The sequence below is a fragment of the Myotis myotis genome, unplaced genomic scaffold (genome assembly GCF_014108235.1).
Source record: "Myotis myotis isolate mMyoMyo1 unplaced genomic scaffold, mMyoMyo1.p scaffold_m19_p_3, whole genome shotgun sequence".
Taxonomy (NCBI): domain Eukaryota; kingdom Metazoa; phylum Chordata; class Mammalia; order Chiroptera; family Vespertilionidae; genus Myotis; species Myotis myotis.
In genome coordinates, this window is record NW_023416335.1 from 85,504,477 (window position 1) to 85,527,337 (window position 22,861).

Below are 22,861 nucleotides of genomic sequence, written 5' to 3' on the forward strand. Positions count from 1 at the left end.
CAGAATATTTGTTGGAGGTTTAGTCATTGTAGTTTGTATAGAGTAACTATTGGAGGTATCGATGAAATATGGCTAAGGGAAATAGAATATTTGACATAAGTTAAATTCTCCAACAATCCAAAGCCAATTTTAAAAAGGAATGAATGAATGCTCATGTTAAAGATATTCTAATACTAGCAGCAAATTCCCCACAATTCTGTATTATGTCTAAGTTTTGTTTAATCACTAAGGAACATTGAGGTTATTTTGAAAATGCACATATTACCTGTCCTTTTCCACAACAACAGGAGTAGGATAGGACTGGTTACTTTTATTGCCAGTGCCCAACTGGCCATAAGAATTTGCACCCCAAGCATATACTTGGCCTTCATCTGTTAATACTAATGTGTGTGCGTAGCCACAGGCAACCTGAAAGAGAAAAACCAAATCCACTCAAGCCTGCAAATAGAGAGAAATATGCTTTCACAGAATAGGTTAAGAATCAAAAAAAAAAAAAAAGAGAGAAGAGGCAGCCTCCAAGAGAGCAAGCATTAAGTTAACCAATCTCTCCATCTCTCCAGAGCCAGCTTAGTTCCCATTCGGCCAAAATTACAGTAAGCTCACCCTGAGTCCTTTAGTGACATGAGGCCAGTATTTACCTTCAATGTGGCATTCATTATGCTCACAGAGACCAAGGGGGTGAAGTTAATAAGCAACAGACACTTTCACTTTTTAAGAAGAATTTTCTTCTTTTTTTATAAAAGTTAACATGTTCAATGTGAAAAAGTATAAGTATGAAAGTAATCTCAATCTTGACATTTTCTTGAGTTATATAAAAATATGCAGATAGCTTTTTTAAATGATCGTATTGTATAAGCAGTTCTTTATCTTTTTTTACTTAACATTATATAGAGTACTATTCCTAAATCATAAAAACCCCTTGTAAACATATCTTCCCCACTAATTCTGTAAGTGACTTTTCTCTTTGGTTCCTCAGAATGGAGTAGAGTTAGAGATCAAAGGGTCTGAATATTTTTAAGCCTCTTGATATATACTTTCAAAATTTCCTTGGAAAAGATTTTAACAATTTATATTCCAACAGCTGTGTAAGAGAGTGCCCTAGAAATTTAAATCTTCTAATGAATAACTATAACTTAATTCAAGGAAATAGAGCTTAAACCTTTACTTCAATGAAGATATCCAAGCAGCTAAACTTTTCATCCTGCTATAGAAACTGTTTTTAATACATTCGTATCTTTGCCACTAAAGACTTAAAAACCAATAGAAGACATACCCGCTGGACACGAACACCTTGCAAAGCTAGTCTACAGGGGGTTGACTGGTTGCCACTACTGCCAAGTCCGAGCTGCCCATTTCCATTGTAACCCCAGACATAAACCTGAGAGAAAATGAGAGACTCAATGCAAACAAAAGACAGAAAGTTCTCTGTGTGAGAAACATGCCATGTGGGTATGACACTGAAAAGGCAAACAGTTTTCTTAAGTGAAACATGAAATAACCTTCTTACCTCCCCATTGTCCACCACCGCCATGGAGCACATCTGCCCACATGCTATGTTCACAACTACTTTATTCTGTAAGCCGCTAGTGACTCTTCGAGGGATCGGCTGATTAGCTGTTGATCCAGATCCTACCTGCCCAGAGTTATTATAACCCCAGGCAAATACCTATTGGAACGAAGAGAACAATTAATGCAATATACTAATTTATAAAGTATCCCAATTATACACTAACATATTTGTATGGCACCTCATCTTTGCTCTCAAAGTGGTTGCTATCCATAAACTGTCACAACACAGGCAAGGAAGTTTTGGTAAAATTCATTCTTTCAAAATGTATTAATTTATAAAATTAGGTTATTGGTGTTATCTATACAAACAGTAGTAATTATTACCAAGTATCATATAATATTTATAATAATATCTACTTTGCACCAGCCATCTTTTCCAGCATTTGGAAATTTTTCTTTTTGTAAATAACCCCTTTGAATATAGCAATATAGAATTTTGCAGTAATAGACATTTTTATTGCATGAAGGTAAAAAATAATATAAACACCGTGACTATGAGTTGCTAACAAGAATAAAACTAAATTTGAGGGAGGTGGTCATTTTAATCAAATGATCATCCTTCTAGGATTGCTACAGGAATCTATATAATTTTACTGAAAAAAAAAATCAATGACATTTATGCTAACTATTCTTACTTCTCCATCAGATGTTAGCACCAAAGAATGGTAAGACCCACAGGCAACTTCAATCACTTGTTTGTTGGACAAATTAGTAGAGATATGACAGGGCACCAAACCATGATTAGTTGTCCCATTGCCCAGCTGGCTATAAGCATTATGACCCCAGGTAAAGACTTCTCCTTCTGAAAAAATAAAAACAAAACACAAACATAATTAGCTTTCAAAATATCTGCTTCATCATATGAAAATACATAGTGCACTTCTACAAGTGAAACTAAAAATTAAGTTGCAAAAGCGAATCAACTTCCCTATTCCACCAAACTCATTCTGTAAAAATATACATTTGAAAATATAAACTACATTCTACTTCAAAGCAACAAGATGAAATTGAAATAAATGCAATTATAATAGCTGGAAGATAGGTTCTTAATAAATGGCAGAAAAAAGGCTGCTTTCAATAGAGTAAATAGAAAAAAAAACATTAGATTGAAAATAAAAAAATTTAACTTCCTTATCTATAAAATGAACACCAAGTTATTTTTAATTTTTGTTATTATATCACTTATTGCACAATATAATACACATTCATAAACATTCATAAAATATATATGCACAATTTCATAAATAATTATAAAACACACATACCCATGTGCTACCATTCAGGTGAGAAAATATAACCTTTGGTCACTCCCAAAGCCCCCCACATATAAATCCTGAATAACAAAATTGTTTGTCCTGTTTTTAAACTTTAAAGAAATGGAATCATACAGTATATACTTGTTTCATCTATATTTTATACCATATTGTCTCTTTGTGCTATATTCCAGATAATTATTTCTGTTCTATCTTCCAGTCTATTAATTTTGTCTTTTGCTGTGTCCAAACTGCATCTTAAATTGTCTACTTAGTTTTTCATTTGGATAATTATACTGTACATCTAGTTCTTTTTCAAATCTTTTATGATCTCTGCAGGTATCTTAGAGATCATTTTTTATTCTTTCAAACAATAAATACAGCCATCTTATCACTGGTATCTGGTAATTCTAATATCTGATATTTAGTAGTCAGTTTTTGCTGGCTTTTTTGCTGGTTCTCCTTCATGCTGCCTGTTTCCTTATGTACCTTGTTGCCTTTGACTATGTGCTGCTAATTGCGATTGGAAAATTATTTTTCAATGGCATCATACTCCCTCAGGCCCAGAATGAAGGTGCCTTCCTAAAGAAAGGATTTACATCAACTTCAGAAGGTACTTAAAGGTATCTCTTTAATAAATTCAAGACAAGATTTCTTGGACCATCCAGTCTGATGTGAATACAAATCTATGATTACAATCTCTCAGGGAGAGGTTTTCTTTCTTTTTTTTCCTTCCTAATTTGCTCAGAGCCAAGGAATTCTTTAGTTCGGTCCTGTAAGATGGAAGAACTGGCTCATCCTTGCCCTGAGAGTGTAGCCCTCTGTGGTCTCAGCCTAATGTGCTGACTTATGACCCCTTCACCTCATGAATACGTTAGACCACAACTCCATTCAAGGGGACAGGCAGATGTCTTTAAGGCCAAATTGGCTTCAAGTTCCCCTCTGACTTCTTAGTTCACACTTTCTCCTAAATCTGATCTAATAATTCCTTTTTGCCTTGTCAGTGCTTTGATGCCTCATGAAAAATATTTTTAATATTTTTAATAGTTGTTTTCAGTGAAGAAATTATCTAAATAATTTAGCCTGCTATTACTGGCAACCAATTAATCCCTAAAGGTTATTTTTTAAAAATGTGAAATAAGCACATAAAAGAATAGAAAATTTATTTTCGGTTCAAAGAATACAAAATGAATACCTAGCTTAAGAAAAACTCTAACTTATGTTTTAATTATAATGTCTTATTAGTCTGAATTCATGAAATAGCCACGAGAATACTTAATTCCTTATATTACTAACTACAGTCATCAGTCACTAACATAAGAATCACAGAATGCTAAGAGTTGGAGGGGATGCTGGAATCTGGCTTTAGTCTTTCAGTTCATAGATCAGGAATCTCAAATTCAAAGTCTAGAGCAGTGGTTCTCAACTTTCTGGCCCTTTAAATACAGTTCCTCATGTTGTGACCCAACCATAAAATTATTTTCGTTGCTACTTCATAACTGTAATGTTGCTACTGTTATGAATCGTAATGTAAATATCTGATATGCAGGATGGTCTTAGGCAACCCCTGTGAAAGGGTCGTTCGATCACCAAAGGGATCGCGACCCACTGGTTGAGAACCGCTGGTCTAGAGTGGGTTCACCATTTTAATGCAAAATAATTATACTTGTAAAGTGTAAACAAAAGGGGCTTACTGGGCTTAACACACTGCCATTCTTATATCTAAAGTGCCAATAATTGCTAGATTCCATCTGCTACATTACTTTACTCTGATATTCAGACATGTTCATATTTTATGTTGTCCAAAGCATAGTCAAGTTCACAAGGCAGACCAGAAACTCTTGTCTAATCAAAAAGTATGTTCTCTGTTTAGGGGATGGTCCTACTCTTTTTTCTCAATAAATAAAGCAAGGGCTAAAATTCTACAGTGTGTTCCTAGGTTACCTGTTGTTGCAAGAACAATATGTGGACCACTCCCATAGCTGAGGCAGGCTATCTTTTTGCCACTTAAAGAATCCAGTCTCCGAGGTTCAATGGTGCTCTGGACATCACCTAAGCCCAAACAGCCACAGCAGTTTGTGCCAAGTACAAACACCTGTGGGGAAAACCACTGTTAGTTAAAGCAGTTCTACTTCTGACAAACCTACAATTACCTTCATACAGGCATTGTCCTCCTAAAACAAAACTGCTTTATTATATAATAAATACGAATCTACTCTCTGTACTTTTTTTTTTAACCTTAATTCCTTAGTTCCCCCAAGGTCTTCAGTCTAGCAAATTTATTTCTGAAAATAGAAGTGGTTGAATTTTTTCTTCAAAATTACCTCATCATTTACTGTAGTATATAAAACTTCATTGCCAGCACTTCCAAAGACACAGGCCTGACGAATTAACTGCAGTTCTTCCTCAGAACAAAGGGAGAAAATTGGCCACTTCCCCACATCTAACATCTTCAGAGATGACGGAGTGGCCTGTACTGGTTGAAAAGGAAAAAATATATATATATTGAGACTATTCGTTTAAAAATTAAATTTCTTTGCCCCTTTCATTTCTGTAGAAGAGCAGGCCTGGTTTCATGAGGAACAAGTTCTTTCTATTTTTGAGAGGCTCTCACTGCTGTGGAAATTGCCTGTACAAGCTCAGGTACTTCAGTACTGCTCTCACTGCAGCGAGAGCCAGAAGCTCTGGACAGAATCAGATGTCACCTACTAATTTTCGTCAAGGACATGGGTATGCTGAGCGAGCACAGCCAAGGGTTCACAAGCCTGAGTGAGGGCAGCGAATGGATGAAGAAATGACAGAGAGAATAAGCCAGGTCTAGGTGGATCTTCCTGTGCCTGGCTGAGGCCACAGAGAGAGATCCAGAGGCAAGCTGAGCCTTTATTTTATAGCCAGAGGTAAACAAGGTATTCAGTCACCATAGTTACAATGATCTTGTGAGTTTCACTTGTTTTGGCAGCACTTTCTACACCTCCCACAGCCCATTAGCTACCTAGGAAGGATCTAGAGAGCGTCATAAGGTCAAGCCTAATTATGCTAAGAAGACTGTGCCCTCTAAGCTGGGACTTGTTTGTGGTTTTGCTAACAGGTCAGCCCTGAGGCTTAACCCTATAGCCACTCCCTACATCTCACCCTTTTTTTATTTTTATTTAAGCTACTATAATGAAAGTAAAACTTAAGCAACAAGAACAAAACTCTGGCTATTAAAACAATAACAAAACAATGCCAATGCAAAACCCAAACTACAGACATGTTAACATTTTAAAAGTTAAACATAAAGCTCTGGCTATTAACAAAACAATGCCAATGTGTTAACATTTTTAAAACTAGTAAGAATAACAAAACAATGCCAATGCAGAACAGCAATAAGTGAGTTTCTGCTAAATGAGAGTTTCTTTTGCTGATTTACTCAGAGTCCTCGGACTTGGCTGCACAAGACTTTGCAGAAGACTGGCAGCTAACCAATGCTAGCATAGCCAGAAACATGATTGAGGGAGTGGCTTCCACATCTTGTTTTTCTACCATCTTCTGGGCCTCAGTTGTTCACTTCTTCAGCTGACCCCATGTTGGCACTTCAGTCCCTTGCATAGCCTTCCTTTTCTTCTTTTTTCCACTTTGCTGTCATCAGGGCAACTCTCAGTCTTTTGAATGATGGGACAAGGAGCTTCTCTGGGTCCACTGTGGTAATGCATTTAACGCTCTGGTACTCAAACTGGCTGCACTGCTCTTTCTGGAAAGATACAAACACAACCTCTTCCCCACATCATTACTGAATCTGGTAAAACTCTTGTCAGGAGGCCCGATGCCTTTCGGCCACTGTACAACCCTCTGCATTGTAATTCAAAAAATTTTAACACATCACATTCTTCAATTTAACACACAACATTCTTCTCCCCCCCCTTTTTTGTTTTCATGGTTTCATTTTAAGAGTAGGATTGGCTCTTTCTGCTATTGTCGGAGTCCTGATCTATCACCTCAGGAAGAACTTGTCAATCCTGCGCTTCCCAGGGTGGCATGATAAAGGTTTACTGAGCCGGCTGGAAAGGCTGCAGTGGGGTTAAGGATAAGGACTCTACTGTCTGGTGGGACCTGAAGTTTCCCTGCCTAAGGGGTATTAAATTATCATCAACATCAGTCATTTACCCAATTGCTTTCCTCTCCTGCATCCTGAACATAGTCCAGGCTGCTTGTTTCCACTCCCTGTAGCCCTTTGACTTTCATTTCCAGCTGCTTGTTTAGGGGGTAAAAGGAGAGGCTTATGAGCAACAGTGAGCTCTCCAAACGTTTACACCAAACCCCCATCATCCCAAACCTGCCGGCGCTGTTCCTTTGCTTCCTCCAATCCTCGCTCATATTTGGGAGGAAGCTCATTGTCCGGAGGGCTCTCTTCCACAGGAGCTGCAGCCCCAGGGACTGGAGGAGGCAGCAGAGGCGCCGATGGTGCAGGTGGAGTCGGAAGCCTCTGGTAGCCTTCCCCCATCTGTTGATTCCCCTGCCACATTCATCCACTCCCTTTCTGGAGTGGGCTCTAGGCAGTCCCGAATCAGGGACCACAGACTGAAAGCAGAGGCAGGCATTTCCTCTGGACCTTCAGCTATATAATGATCTTTAAGTTGTTTTCCTACCTTCTCCCATGCCTCTATATTTACCTTTCCTTCCTCAGAAAACCATGGGCAAATTTTACTCACAAAACCCAACAACTCGAAAAGCTGTCCATACCTCACAGAATAGCCCCGTGCTTGGAGCATAGCCTTAAGATGGATACGTATAAATTCTTTTCCTGTGATCCTGAATTCCCATGTTTTACACCTAGTTACAGCACTGAACTTCGCTCCTTACCTTCCTTCTTGTTTTCTGCACGTGCTGCACTGGAGCGTTCTTTCACCTGACAACTGAAGTTCCCCCGAACTCAGGCCCCGCATTGGGTGCCACATGTGCCAAGCCAGCTCAGCCAAGGGTTCGAAAGCCTGAGTGAGGGCAGCGAAAGGATGAAGAAATGACAAAGAGAATAAGCTGGGTCTAGGACAGGTGGATCTTCCTGTGCCTGGCTGAGGAAGCAAGTTGAGCCTTTATTTTATAGCCAGAGGTAAACAAGGTATTCGGTCACCAGAGTTACAATGATCTTGTGAGTTTCACTTGTTTTGACGGCACTTGCTACATCTCCCACAGCCCATTAGCTTCCCAGATAAGATCTAGGGAGGGTCATGAGGTCAAGCCTAATTATGCTAAGAGGACTGTGCCCTCTAAGCTGGGACTTGTTTGTGGCTTTGCCAACAGGTCAGTGTGAGGCTTAACCCTATAGCTGTGCCCTACACACGGGAATCATCCAAAGCCAAACGTCGGGAGCTGAATGTCTAGCCATCACTTTAAGTGTTGGCTGTGTCTTAAAGACAGCTCTGGAAGCTAGGCTGGTTGTAAAAGCAGGAGGGTAAGGGGGAGAGGTAGGACTGCTATTTCATTAGCTGCCCAAGTCTTAACAAAACAAGTCCTTAGAAAAGAACAACACTGAAAGTGATACCAAGGAAACGGTCCAGGAATTTCAGGTCAGGGGCCAGTTCTGACCTTCAGTTTAAACAGCTGGTGGGTTCCCTCATCCCCCACTCAGGTTTGGGTATTGGTAGGAAGAAACACTCAGAAAGTGTATGTATTCATTTGCTAGGGCTACTATAACAAAGCACCACAAATGGAGTGACTTGACAACAGAAATTTATTTCTCACAGTTCTGGAGGCTGGGAAGTCCAAGAGCAAGACACCAGCACAGTCATGTTCCTGGTTCATTGCTGGTGGTTCTCAGGTGGTGGAAGGTGCTGGGGATCTCTCTAGAGCCCCTTCTAGAAAGGCACTAATCTCAATCATGAGTGTTCCACCCGTGACTTAAGCACCTCCCACTTCTTAATACCATCACCTTTGGAGGTTAGGATTTCAACATATGAATTGGGGTGGCAGGGCAACAACAGTGATACCTTCTGAGAAATGCATTGTTAGGCAATTTTGTCGTCATGTGAACATCATAGAGTGCACTTAGACAAACCTGGGTGCTATGTACCTAGGCTATATAGTATATATATATATATATATATAGTATAGCCCAGTCATCGGCAAACTCATTAGTCAACAGAGCCAAATATCAACAGTACTTCTTCAAAATAGACTCGCCCAGGCCGAAAACCGACTTCTGCGCATGGGCCACAAAGTTTCAATCTCACTGTACGCGCGCTCGCACGTGGTATTTTATGGAAGAGCCACGCTCAAGGGGCCAAAGAGCCACATGTGGCTCGTGAGCCGCAGTTTGCTGACCATGGGTATAGCCTATTGCTCCTAGGCTGCAAGCCTGTATGCATGTTATGTACTAAATACTGTAGGCAATTGTAATGCATTGCACTACAGTGTTACAATGTCACTAGGCAACAGGAATTTTTGAGGTCCATTATAATCTTACTAAAGGCCAGGTGCATGAAAACTTGTGCACTAGGGGGGTCCCTCAGCCCAGCCTACCCTCTCTCACACTCCAGGAGCCCTCAGGGGGTGTCCTACTGATAGCATAGGCCACAGTCTGGCCTCCCTCTTTGGGAAGCGACCACCTATCAGGGGAAGGCGCCACCACTGCTGCTGCCACTGCCGGCCACCTCGGCTGCAAGGTCTGAGCCCCGGGCCTAGCAACCACCAGGGCTCACAGCTGCCTGAGCCCATGGCTGCCTGAGCCCACGGCTGCCTGAGCCCATGGCTGCCTGAGCCCACAGCTGCCTGAGTCCCGGGCCTTGCAGCCACTACCATGGCTGCCTGCCCTCAGCCCTCACCAACACCACCATGGCTGCCTGCCTTCGGCCCTCGCAGCCACTGCAGCTTTGTCAGGAAGGACATCCAGAAGACATCCGCTCTAATTAGCATATTGCCCTTTTATTAGTATAGATAAGACCACCATCCTTATGTGAACTTTCATTGACCAAAAAACATGGTTATGTGGCACATGACTGTAAACTCAAAACAGCACACGTTTAGTTCCTGAGCATCTGCACTCATGATGAGAAAAGAGCATTCAAGGTGGACACTATAAAGCTATTTTGAAGGGAGCTTTTATTGATTTGCTATACTGAAAACACTTTTACTTATGTACTTATCAAATTTCAATATTTTTGTAGATTACAATAAGATGCTAAAAAGCCAATATGCCTATCAAATGATATGTTTGGCCATTTCCCTCAATAATCATCATACTCTTGTCCTGGCGGGTTGCTCCGTTGGTTGGAGCATAAAAAGGTTGTGGGTTCAATTCCTGGTCAGGGTGCATACCTAGGTTGTGGGTTCAACCTGAATGAGGTGCATACAGGAGGCAACTGGTCAATGTTCCTCTCTCTCTCTCTCTCTCTGACCCTCTCCCCTTTCTCTCTCTCTCTCTCTTTCTCTCTCTCTCTTTCTCAAATCAATAAACATATCCTCAGGTAAGGATTAAAAATCCTATATAATAAAGCGGTAATATGCAAATTGACCATCACACCCTCACACAAGATGGCCGGCAGGAGAGGGCAGTTGGGAGCGACCGGGCCTGCAGGGGAGGGCAGTTGGGGGCAACTGGGCTGGCAGGGCAGCAGTTAGACATCAATCAGGCTGGCAGGGGAGTGGTTAGGGGGTGATCAGGCAGTCAGGCTGAAGCGGTTAGGGGCAATCAGGCAGGCAGCCAGGCAAGCGGTTGGGAGCCAGCAGTCCCGGATTGTGAGAGGGATGTCTGACTGCTGGTTTAGGCCTGATCCCTGTGGGGGATAATAATCCCCCAAGGGGTCCCAGATTGGAGAGAGTGCAGGCTGGGCTGAGGGACACCCCCCCACACACACACACACCCAGTACACGAATTTCGTGCACCAGGCCTCTAGTAAATAATAAATAATCATCATACTCTTTATGGGTTTAAAGGAGCAAGGGATTTTCTTAGGCCTGTCTTTCCCATCAGCTATCAAGTCAACTTTACTAGAAATGAGTTCTGGTAGAAAGATGATGACGTTAGATACTTATTTTCTACAGACCTGAAAGGATATTTGTCCCTTCCACCCTTAGGAAACATGGCCTTGCTGACATCTTGGTTCTAGACTTCTAGCCTCCAGGACTAGGAGCAGATAAATTTCTGTTATTTTAAGCCCCCCAGTTTGTGGTCCTTTGTTAGGGCACCCTTAGGAAAATAATACAGAGGCAAAGCAGCTTGTCACTGCTAACAGAATCACCCTGAGTTAGTGGCAGAGCCTGAACCAGGGCACACTCCCCTGATGCCTAATCCAACCACTTAACTTCACCATGCCACTTGAACTGTGAGACCCTGTCCCAAGAATGATGTCGTCTATTATGTTTTGGGCAGCACCCAAGGTCACTTTAGAGCTAAGGACAGAATCTAAGCTTCTGCTTTAAATCATCCACATCTACAAAGAACCTAATTTTCTATGAGGTCCTTATTTTAATATTTTTCCTACTTAACTCTAGAAATTTCAAAAAGAACAATGTTTTGGATATGACATCAAATATTTAATGAAGATATATTATGTGCTAGTTAAGAGTCCTTACATATTATTTCTAATCTTCTCAATTGTAGGACATAGATATTGCTATCCTTGTTTTACATATAAAAAAACTGAGGCCCAAAGAGATTAAGTAATCCTCCAAGATCACTAGCTCCTAATGGATGAGCTCAGATTTCTTTCCACACATGATCTCTTGCTGAGTAAGACGTTCACATAAAAAGTTGTATTACTGGTAGACCTAGTGCTTGCTTGTATCTGCAGAGCTTTGGCTGTTGTTCACACAAAGTCCTTATGAGCAGGGCAGTGATACCCATTGTGTGTTGTTGTCATGCACAAACAGGGCAGATGGCAATATACGAGAAAACACGCAGCAATATAATGACTGATTGCTACCTAATTTTTCCCTTTCAAGCAGGCTTTTGGATTTCAACCTGTTCTGCTATAAAATCAAGTGGTTTCTTAGATGCCTAGAATCAGGTTGCAAATTCAACTAGCAACTAAACATGAGCCCACCTCTACAAGACCTATAGTACCCAGCTCATAACTCTGCTGACCACTGGGATTCCAGTGTGTTTGTAATGTCACCTGCAGCCATACATCTGTGAAAGGACACTTCTGGCCAAGAGAACACTGGCTCTGACAGTATCATTGAACATTTATTGAGTGTCCAATATTAAAGGTATAAAAATGCGACATAATCACTCCCTTCAAGGAGCTCACAATTTAATAGAAAACAAATAACTACAATATAACCTAAGTAAAACAGAAGTGTGAATATACTGGTTTTTAAATCTGTCAGAGGCTAGCTGCTGAAGTTAGTCATCAAAAGTTCATTTTTTGTTGTTTGTATGTAAAATCATACAATAATTAAAGAATTACGAAACAAGAATAAACTGTTTCATGTACTCACAACTGTAAACCTACTTTTGCCCCACCCTGCATAATAAAAGTATATATTAGTACAAGAATTCACACAAGCACCCTATAGGAGCCTCAATCATGCTGCAACCACCTGCAAGATGGGAACCATCTCCATAGAAGGCACCCAACTGCCTCTGTGCCCAACTGTTAGGTCAGGGACTGGCTGACCAAGAGCCAAGAGTGGGCAACAGAAAAATATGTATAGGGGGAAAGGCGCTATCAAGGAATGAGAGCTCTGCTTTACTGCTTTGTTCACATCCAGTCCACCTCCCCCATCTTTCGCTGGCGTCTGTTTGGGAAATGCAAAGTAGCAAAGTTATAATTAGCTCAAGGAAAACATAATTAAGGAAATAGAGCTCCATAAAGTTAGAAACCAAAATGCATTTTATTATTCCTTTGAGTGTGTGTTACATGTGTAATTGTTTTTCCATCAATGAGAACCAAGTCTATTATGATACTTCACTTAACTACAAACAATTATTAAGTTGTCATAATTCAACTTAAAATACAGCATATGGAAAAGAATTAAAATTACATGTTGGACTTCCTAGCAAAAAAAAAAAAAGAAAACCAGCCAACACCTTGCCCTTTGAAGATTTCCTGGCAGTATAACACTTTATATGTAATAACGTAATTTCATTGCTAATTTTTGAGTCCATTTTTTATTTTATAAAATCTGTCTCCAAAGAAAAGTCAGGAATTTTCCTATTAACATTTTGTAAGACTCCCAAGTCCTATATATTACTTTTCTAGCAATTTTTGGACTTTCCTACAAGGACTCACAAACAAGCACTTTGAATCAGCACATGGCAATATTATAGTTGAATTTCAGAAACTTCTGAAACTATGCTCGCTTTGTATAATTTACATTGTTCACTGTATTTTGACAATATTTTATTTAAAAAGAGTGGAAATAGAAAAGTAAAAGTTAATAGTGGCAGTTAATATTAAGCAGATATTAACAGTGAAGAGCAGATATTCTCTAAATTTAATAAAATTAACACTAGATGGAAATCAATGTGCATGCTGAAAGATGTGAAACTTTTAGTACCAATTGGACACTGACTGGACTTAAGCTGGTTGACTGTAATTTTCGGATGTGATGAAACAGAAATAAATTAAAGAATATCTATAATGAATTAAGATTATGTCATCTAAGAAGAAATATTCTATAATTTTTAAAAATATCTGGGAATGGAATGAACATTCCAACTCAAACCCTTCTATAGGACAGCATTATTTCACCCAGCTCAAACGTCACCATCTCTGGGAACCCTCTCTCTACTCCTCAGACTATATCCATAGTTCCTTGCTGGGTCCTATATCCTTTACATTCTATACCCACAGTTGGCATCTTAGTCACTATACTGTGAGCCCCTCAAAGATAGACACTACCTCACTGATCTTTCTATCAGATGGCCAATAAATGTTTGATGAAGTGTTTCATGCCACAGAAAATACATGCTCCGAGGGCATGCTTTTTGTCTAACCTTGCCACTTTCTCCATAAAAAAGGGGAAGTTCTTCTTCCATATGGATTCAGTCCTGTGCAGTCCCTGAGGAAAAAGCATCCCGTATGTCAAATGACACTAGGCAGGTTAAAACTGCTGCTAATTAACAGAAAAAATAAGCTGAGCTCAAATATGGTGAAGAGAAAATAAAGGAATTAAGTTTTAGGCATGGGAGTTAACAGCTGTAACACTCCAAAGGTGTGTTAACTGCTCTGGAACTACCACATTGCTTCTTACGGGAATCCTCCTGCTGAGGTGTGAAAAGCAATCCCAGGATAAACACAGATTCTTAAATCTAAAAGGAAATAAACAGAAAATTTTCATTTCAGAGTTAACTTTCTATAGATAAAGAAAAATAAACTTAGACCTTGTTCAAACTTTCCCTGGGATTGGAAAATTCCAAATCACTGTGATCAGCAGACTTATCAATTCTCAGCTCCACTGAGAAATATACGATTTACTAAACTGGGGAAAAAGGTAGTGGGGGAGGGTAGGTAATGAATGAAAAGGATGAAACGATGAATGAACATGGCTTCGATATCCTAAACTTTAACAAAAAATCTAAAACAACGGCCATCAAGTATGTAGCAACAGTACTGCATGTCCCTGCCTTAGCCATCTTCACAATATTTTCTACCACATAGAAGTAATAGCAGAAGCAGCCCTATCAGAATATATGCACCATGTCCATGATTCAATCATTACAAGTCAACTATCTTGTCACTAAAGATGAAAAAAAAAAAAAAAAAGGCAATTTAATGAGCCCTGGCCAGTTTTCTAAGTGGTTAGAGCAACTGCCTACAGACCAAAGAGTCTTGGATTGGATTCCTGGTCAAGGGCATGCACCTTGGTTGCAGGTTCCCTAGCCCCAGTAGGGGCGCATGTGGGAGGCAACCAATTGGTGTGTCTCTCTCACATGGATGTTTCTCTCTCTCTTTCTCCCCCTCCTCCCTCCCTTCCACTCCTCACTATAAATCAATGGAAAAAATATCCTCCAGTGAGGATTAAACAAAAAGCAATTATATTTAATAATGTAGATATTTCTGATGTAAGTTGGATTATATTTACTCAAATACAATCCATATTTCAAGTACTAAAATGAGAACATTTTATTTAATATTATCTACAAGTAACCAAAATAAAGCCAAGCTTTGCCCTGGCCAGGTGACTAAGTTGGTTGGAGCGTCCTCCCATACACCGAAAGTTAGTGAGTTATATTCCCAGTCAGGGTTTATAGGGGAAGCAACTGACTGAAGTTTCTCACATTGGTGTTTCTCTCTCTCTCTCACCCTTCCTCTCTAAAATCAATAACATATCCTGGGGGAGGATTAAAAAAGTAATAATGAGGTCAAGTCTTAAAGGTGTTCCTTATTGATATTTTATATGCCCTTAAGGATACTGTTAAAATGTTGTTTTCCTCAGCCATAAAAAGATCTCTCAGAATATAAGGAATAATATATTCAGAATACTTATAACTCAAACCATGGCAATTGATACAAAGATTACTTCTAATGTTTGGAAAAGATACGCTTGCTTTAAAAGGATCACTTGGACTTTTCTTATAAATTTACTAGAGGCCTGGTGCATGACATTCGTGCACTCGGGGTGGGGCGGGGGGGAAAGGGGGTCCCTCACCCCGGCCTGTGACCTCTCGCAGTCCCTCTTGCAGTCCAGGAGCCCTCGGGGGGTATCCGACTGATGATGAGCCTAAACCATCAGTCAGACAGCCTTAGCACTGCCGCAGAGGCGGGAGAGGCTCCCACCACCACAGCTGCACTCGCCAGCCATGAACCTGGCTTGTGGCTGAGCAGTACTCCCCCTGTGGGAGTGCACTACCAGGGGAAGCTCTTGCATTGAGCATCTGCCCCCTGGTGGTCAGTGCGCATCATAGCAACTGGTCGTTCCACCGTTTGGTTGATTTGGATATTAGCCTTTTTTTTTAAAATATATATTTCTTTATTGATTTCAGAGAGGAAGGGAGAAGGAGAGAGAGAAACATCAATGATGATAGAGAATCATTGATTGGATGCCTCCTGCACACCCCCCTACTGGGGGTCGAGCCCGCAACTCAGGCATGTGCCCTTGGCTGGAATCGAACCTGGGACCCTTCAGTCCACAGGCTGACGATCTATCCACTGAACCAAGCCAGCTAGGGCTTAGCTTTTTATTATATAGGATAAAGCTAGATCTGGTTGTCAGTGTGGAAAGATAATTTCATATTCCTAGATAATAGGATAATAGACAAACTTTTCTATTAATTTGCAAGTGCTTTAAGAGAAGGCACCATGACTCGTTTACTGCTATAACCACCACAAAGTAGAATGCAATATATTCATTGAATACAGCTTTTTGAATATTGGATACTAACTATATCGGAAATTCTTCTATTTTTGCCTCATCCTAACCAGAAATACTTTTTCCATATCTGCCCCAACTTTATTGAATAAAAATTAGAAAAGAGGAGAGGGATGAGAATAAAGAGAAAGAGAAGAGAAAGGAGAGGAGGAGGATTCAAAGGCAAAAAATTGAAATATAGAAAGAGGACCAAAGTAGAGATGTGACTGCCCTCATTGTTAAACTTTAGACCACCTTTTCTTCCTGGTAGAAGCGAAATCTTGCTAATATGCCAAATCACAAAAAACCATATCCAGGTTTTTGTTTGTTTGTTTGTTTGTTTGTTTGTTGTCTTTTCCACCTCATCCCTGTACCACTGCAGATAGAGATTTATTTTAACAACTGTATATGTTGGTTTTTTTAAAGAGGAAAATAAATAGCTTTTTTTCAGTGTCTTTTAGAAATTTCAAGAATAGAAACACATTAAAAATTAGAATGATGAAAAATGAGCCATTCTGTTTATTTGATAAGACATAATTGCATCTAGGCATAAGAAAATTACCATCTTCAAATAAAAACATTCAGTTGAATTCAATTAACATAATTTCATTTTTGTTGATCAAAATTCCCAATATACTTAGTATCCAACATACAAAAATGATTCAAGATTATTATTTTACAGTACTGTGAAAACATATTGAATCTTCTAGCATTGTGAAAAATGCCTTTTTAGAAAACATTCCAATGTGATACGAACACATAGAAGAAACAGAGAAGGAAAAGAATATACCACCTTGCAACTTTAATAAAGTCATTATTTACCTGAGAAAAATACAATTTAAAAATTACATCAGCTCTATTATTTGAAAGTCAGCAGTAGAGGTACTCAATTATAAAAAAATTAATATTGTAAAATATAGCTTCTAGATATTATACTTTATAAGTTTTGGGAGCAGGCTTCAACAATCCAGACAATGTAACATGAAAAAACATATACTAAAAAAGTTTAATCTACAGTATTTCAACATAGAAAATTCAAAGGAAACCATCTGGAATGTGAAAAAAAGCAAAACTTTCAAATTTTTGGAACAAAGTATAAAAAATATCTTTATGATTTCAGGGCAGGGAAAGATTTCTTAAATAAGACACAAAACAAAAGCATAAACCACAAAGAAAAGACCAATAAATTTTACTACATTAAAGCTTAAAATTTTGGCATAATAAATGACAAAATGAACAAAAGGGAAAAACGTGATAAGGAACAGGAAAAGATATTTTCAACACATATAACTGATAGCTGACAAAGGGTGAGCACCCAGAATATGTAAAGAACACTTAAAAATCAATAAGAAAAAGACAATTTAGAAAGGGGCAAAGGATACAAGTAATTCCCAGAATAAATTAATAAACATATAAAAAGATGCTCAAATTCACCATGGAATTTAAGATGGAAATGCAATCACAATGAGTTAGATCTCATCCATCAGATCTGCAAAATTAGAGAGGAAAAATACCTAGTGTTCGTGAGGATGCAGACCAAAAGACACTTCAACTGCTGTAAGGTAAACTGATATAGTAACTTTAGAGAGCAATCAACAATGCTGCCTTTCAATCTTTTTGATACATATATGTAGTTGAAACAAAAGTTTCATAAAATCTTACCCTTACTACATGAGATGCTTATATCTTCTTTTGTATTTTTTCTATTTTATTCTATTCTACCCTGTTTTATCTTATCTTTCTCTATTTCATTTTTTTAAAACATACTCAGCCCACTAAAATAATTTCAAGATCATTAATAAGTCATGTCTTGTAATTTGGGAAACAATGGTCTAGAGAAACTCTAGAGCAGCGGTTCTCAACCTGTGGGTCACGACCCCTTTGGGGGTCGAACGATCCTTTCAGAGGGGTCGCCTAAGACCATTGGAAAACACATATATAATTACATATTGTTTTGTGATTAATCACTATGCTTTATGTTCAATTTGTAACAATGAAAATACATCCTGCATATCAGATATTTACATTACGATTCATAACAGTAGCAAAATAACAGTTATGAAGTAGCAACGAAAATAATTTTATGGTTGGGTGTCACCACAACATGAGGAATTGTATTAAAGGTCGCGGCATTAGGAAGGTTGAGAACCACTGCTTTAGAGGGTCAAAATTAGATGCTCAAGGGCCAATGTTTCAAGTTTCGGCAAGAGTAATTTTCTAAACTAAATATACATCAACTAAGATAATCTTTTGCATGACATTTCTTATTTTGGTTGTTTTCCTAAGTATGTATAGTTCAATAATTTATTTCCAAGTTATCCCTCTTTAGGACAGATAACTTCTTATTCTTATATACTCTATTTCAAGATTTTTTCTTACATTCTTAATAACTACACGGTTGAATACTATTGGACAAGCAGACAATCTTTCAATGATTGAACATGGTAATATATACATTCTGAATCCTCTCAAAGAACAGGGCAAATAATTCACTTCCCTGTATAAAGCATATACAAGGCAGTCTCTGCACATTATTGTTGGTAAAGCAATCACTATTAATCAGTGTGTCTGCTAATATGACATGTCATTATGGAATGAAATTTGGTTAGGCCTATGTGGTTCATTCAGAAGTCTCTAAGAGCGATAATTTAATACCTTAAAGCCTGACATAATACCAAGTGAATCTTTAACACAGTTTCAAATAAAGAAAAGCAATGACCATGCTAGAAAACAACGTCACAAGTCATACATGGAGGGACATTAAGAAGCAATTGCAAAGTGTAGTAAAATGTAAAGAAAACATACAAATTTTTCAACACATCAGTAGTATACCTTTGGCTAGTCTCTTCCATTTAAGAGCCCAGTCTCTTAACTTGATGTGCTGAGTTAAACTGTAAACCTCGAATAACTTGAACTCAATTAAAAAACATTTGTTTTACCTTTATATTATAAAAGATGATTACACTTGCTTTAATGGTCATAGTATGAGTCCCCATGAAAGACATAGTAGAGAATGGCAAGGGACATTTTCTCCCAGAAAGACAATTAATTTTAAAAACCAGTTCTCTGCCATAAATATCACCTTCAGTTTACCCTCCAAACCCACAGTAACCATGCTGTTAAAACTACAACCCATATGTACACTCCTAGTCCCCTTTCTCTGCTCTCTTTTTTCATTTTTTCATAGCACTCATAATTTTCTAGCATTAAATAAATGTTTATTGTTAATCATTCTTGGCTAGAACGTAAGCTCCAGAAGAAAAGAAATCATTGTCTATTATGTGCACTGACATCTCCAAACACCTAGCCAGGATCTGATACCAAGCAGTAACTCAAATGTTTGTTGAATGAATGAATCCAAGTTGAGAGTTTAGTACAGAATATTTCTGAAGACAGTCAAATTTCAATTTCAATTATAGATTTAACAAATATATACTGAGATCTGATTATGGAAGAGACAGATCATATCATATCAGATAGTGGTAAGTGCCCAATAGAGCAACTTAAGAGCAAGAGCAGCAGCTGCTGTAGAAGAGGCAGCTACCTCCAGGAAGTGATGGCAATTGTTTTGCGGCTGGAATGAAGTTGGGTGCTGTGCAGATTGGGTGGAGGGGGAAAGTAAGCTTTGAACATGGACGAAATAAGGAATGGATAGGCTCTAGGGTTGAGGAGTTCCATACCAACAATGAGGCCTGCATGGTGGGAGTGGGGTGTGCAAGAACCTATTCCAATCGATAACATGTACATACTACCTAGCGCCCTGGAAAACAGAAATCACATTTCACCTGGAGAACTCAGATTCTCTGACAGTGCCGCTTCTGCTGCAGCCCCCAAATGCCGGTATCAGGCATCCTGAACGACTGCAAGGCACGCAAAGTTCCAAGCAGCCCCAGGAGCCACGCAACCGACTTAAGCACCACGGCCCAGGATGGTAAAGCCACCAGCAACTCCGTGCCAGCAGGTGCGAAGCCGGGAGGCCGCACAGGCATGACTGTCTCCGCCCGGCTGGGACAGAGCGTCTTGCAAAGCGCCACTGGTGAGCACGACCACCTCCATTCAGCTGGGACAGAGATCAAGGGCCAGGCGCGCACCGGGCAGCTCCCGGGCAGGCATTCTGACACAGCCGTGGGCTGGAACTGTTCCAACGTTTTATGTAATTTCCCAGAGAACAAAAGCAAAAAGTTCACTGTGAACTCGCCTTCCAATTCAAGTAGGAAGTTCCTGTCCGGCCCAGGCTGGGCTCTTGGAAAGTTATCTGCCTCTGAAAATCTCCATTTCCGGGTCTGAGAGAAGCAATGATCTTCCCTCTTAAAAATAAAGATTTAGAGCGATGCCTCCCCATCCCTCCCACATCAGTTTCGGAACAGCTTCGCCTAGCTTGGTCCAACTTGGCGCGTTATCCCTCCATTCTGGCCCAAATGCTGAAGGCACAAGGAGTTAGTGAGCCCACTGGGGCCTGGACCTCGGGAACAGACTGAGGGCCCGGAGCCAGAGTGCAGGCCACAGAAGCGAACACACAGTAGCCGACGGGGGCCGGCGCGTGGGAAGGGACAGGGGAGCTCAGGCCGCGCCCCCGCCGGGCTGGCCCACGGCCCGGAAGTCTCGGGCAGGCGACACCCCCCGGGTCACGTCCACGCCGCCCTAGACCAGGTCCGCTACCTCCGCCCGCAGCGTCGCGCATGCGCAGCGCCGCCACGGCGGCTGGCTGGTGGGTGTACAACCCCGGGCCCCGCGCCCAGCCCCCGCTGGCGGGTGTGCGCACGCGCAGCGATGCCGGGTCCCGAGGCCTGGGCGGCGGTGCAGCCCGCGGCCGGCGCCTAGGCCCCGCCAGCGCAATTGCGCTCGCGGGAGGTGGGCGCGGCTGGGGGTTCAGAAGCTGCTTCAGAGCCGCGGCATCGTCCCGCAGCGCGGGCAGCGGGGGCGGCGGCACCGCCCCGGGGACACCCGAGACTGGCCCGCTGCAGCCCGGCCCTTCCCGGCTCGGCGCGCCTCCCCAAGCCCTACCTCAGCGCCGGCCCGCCGCCTCCGCTCCGCCTCCTGCGCCGCCCGCACTGCACCGTCCCGGGCGGGCGCGACGATGTGGCGCCTCCCCTGCAAGCGGCCAGGCCTCGGGATGCGCTCGGGTGCCGGGCGGACCAGGGAGGGGAAGAGAGGGGAGCCCACGCGAGGGGAGGGGGGCCGGGGAAGGCGCCTCGCCCCTCCTCTCGTCTCCGCTGCCCACCGCGCGCCCCGCTCCTCCTCGCCCACCTCCCCTCCCCTGGAGCCGCCGCCGGGGGCTGGACACCGCCTCCCGCCCGGGCCCACCTCTGCCTTTTCTCCGGAATTCCCCTGTGGGACACCCCCGCCTTCTCCATGGTTCCGGTGCCCACCGCCCTGGGAGTTTGGAGATGCCCGACTCCTGCGTGTGAGGCGTGTGTGATGCTGCGGGCAACCCGTCTGCCGTCCTGGCCGGCTTCCCTCGGGGTGGTCCCCATCTGGGATCTCAAGTCGCCTTTTTCTCACGGGCCCGTTGTCGCCCGCTCATGTGGGACAAGCCCTGCACCTTTCTAGTAGGAAGGCCGAAATCGCAGGGGTGTGCCGGGGAGGTGACCCGAGTTCCTTTGGGACCAAGACCTGGAACAGCCACTCTCCCTTAGTCGGCCGCCGTCATTTCTGTGTGACCCTCACGCACTTCTGCTGCCCTTCGTGCATTTTAGTGAATGCACCACGGCTTTATAATGCGCAGTAATTCCTTTCAGATTACCACACTCCATTCCTGAGCGGATTTTGGTAAGATGCCCCACAACTAATAATATTATTAGCTGTTCCTATAAAGTCAGCTGGTTGCTTATCTGCCGGCTTTTCAATGACATAGGTTCAACATTTAAATGATTGACAGAAGTAGGACAGCCAGATACAATAACAGATTTCAGCCCAGTGTAGTCAGGTCAGTCTCCTGTTTGGTCTGGCTTTTGTCATTTCATTGGGAAATGACATTTCGTTGGGAAAGTTCCAGAATGGCTAGCTGCCCTCAGTGCAGCCGCTGTGGTGCCATTTATGTCTACAAGCAAAGCTTACTCCATTGAGCCCCAGAAGGAGACTTGCGTTTATTTGATTGTGCAGGACATGAGTAGGGCCAGAAGTTTGCATGCATGGCATCGCCTAAGGCAAACTTTCCCCCTGAAACCATCAGTTACTCTTTGCCCTTTTAATGTAAACTCTGACATAACCATAACTGGAAGGAAAACTTAGAATTTTTATTTTCAAAAGGATAATTAGAGGGACCCCCTTCAATAGTACTTACCCAAAAGGAGAGGATGGCCAGACTAAGAAAAGCAGTCAGAGAGAAGGAGTTATCAACATACCTTCCTTACAATTACTTGGGATGTTTAAAACTCACTAGATTGTGAAATTCTTGAGGGCACAGATCATGCTTTATTAATTTCTGTACCACAAAATACTTAATAGATGTTTGTGGAATTAATCTATTACATGCCTTTAATTCCTCAAATATGCTTCCACACTACATTAAGAAACTTCAACAGAAACACTAATCCACTGTCTACTCTCATTTTAATTGGTTTGTGCTAGTTCTGGGCCTGACTGCCTAGATAGCCTGACCTCTTAAGAGTGGTTGACATCAAATCCACAAAGCCTTGAGATTACCTTTTCTCATACCTTGATTCTCCTTCCTCCTTTTCTTTTTTTTTTTTAAAAAAATATATTTTATTGATTTTTTACAGAGAGGAAGGGAGAGAGACAGAGAGTCAGAAACATCGATGAGAGAGAAA

The 22,861-nt window shown here is 41.3% G+C and overlaps 1 protein-coding gene across 6 annotated transcripts in view; it reads right to left on the minus strand.

The window, feature by feature from the left end:
• Positions 1 to 21,288, minus strand: part of RCBTB2 (RCC1 and BTB domain containing protein 2) — a 37,791-nt gene extending 16,503 nt beyond the window's left edge. The window contains exons 1-8 of one of the 6 annotated variants that reach the window (XM_036299829.1): positions 21,096 to 21,182; positions 7,662 to 7,789; positions 5,147 to 5,298; positions 4,767 to 4,917; positions 2,205 to 2,371; positions 1,508 to 1,666; positions 1,274 to 1,378; positions 266 to 408 (exon numbers count right to left, since the gene is read on the minus strand). In XM_036299829.1, the coding sequence (XP_036155722.1) occupies positions 266 to 408; positions 1,274 to 1,378; positions 1,508 to 1,666; positions 2,205 to 2,371; positions 4,767 to 4,917; positions 5,147 to 5,272 (851 nt within the window). In that variant the 5' untranslated portion in view covers positions 5,273 to 5,298; positions 7,662 to 7,789; positions 21,096 to 21,182. Of the gene's footprint in view, positions 1 to 265; positions 409 to 1,273; positions 1,379 to 1,507; positions 1,667 to 2,204; positions 2,372 to 4,766; positions 4,918 to 5,146; positions 5,299 to 7,661; positions 7,969 to 10,392; positions 10,397 to 13,737; positions 13,795 to 21,095 lie in introns of those variants that run through there. The other 5 variants (XM_036299834.1, XM_036299832.1, XM_036299831.1 and 2 more) reach the window with 5 other exon arrangements.
• Positions 21,289 to 22,861: the final 1,573 nt, after the last annotated feature.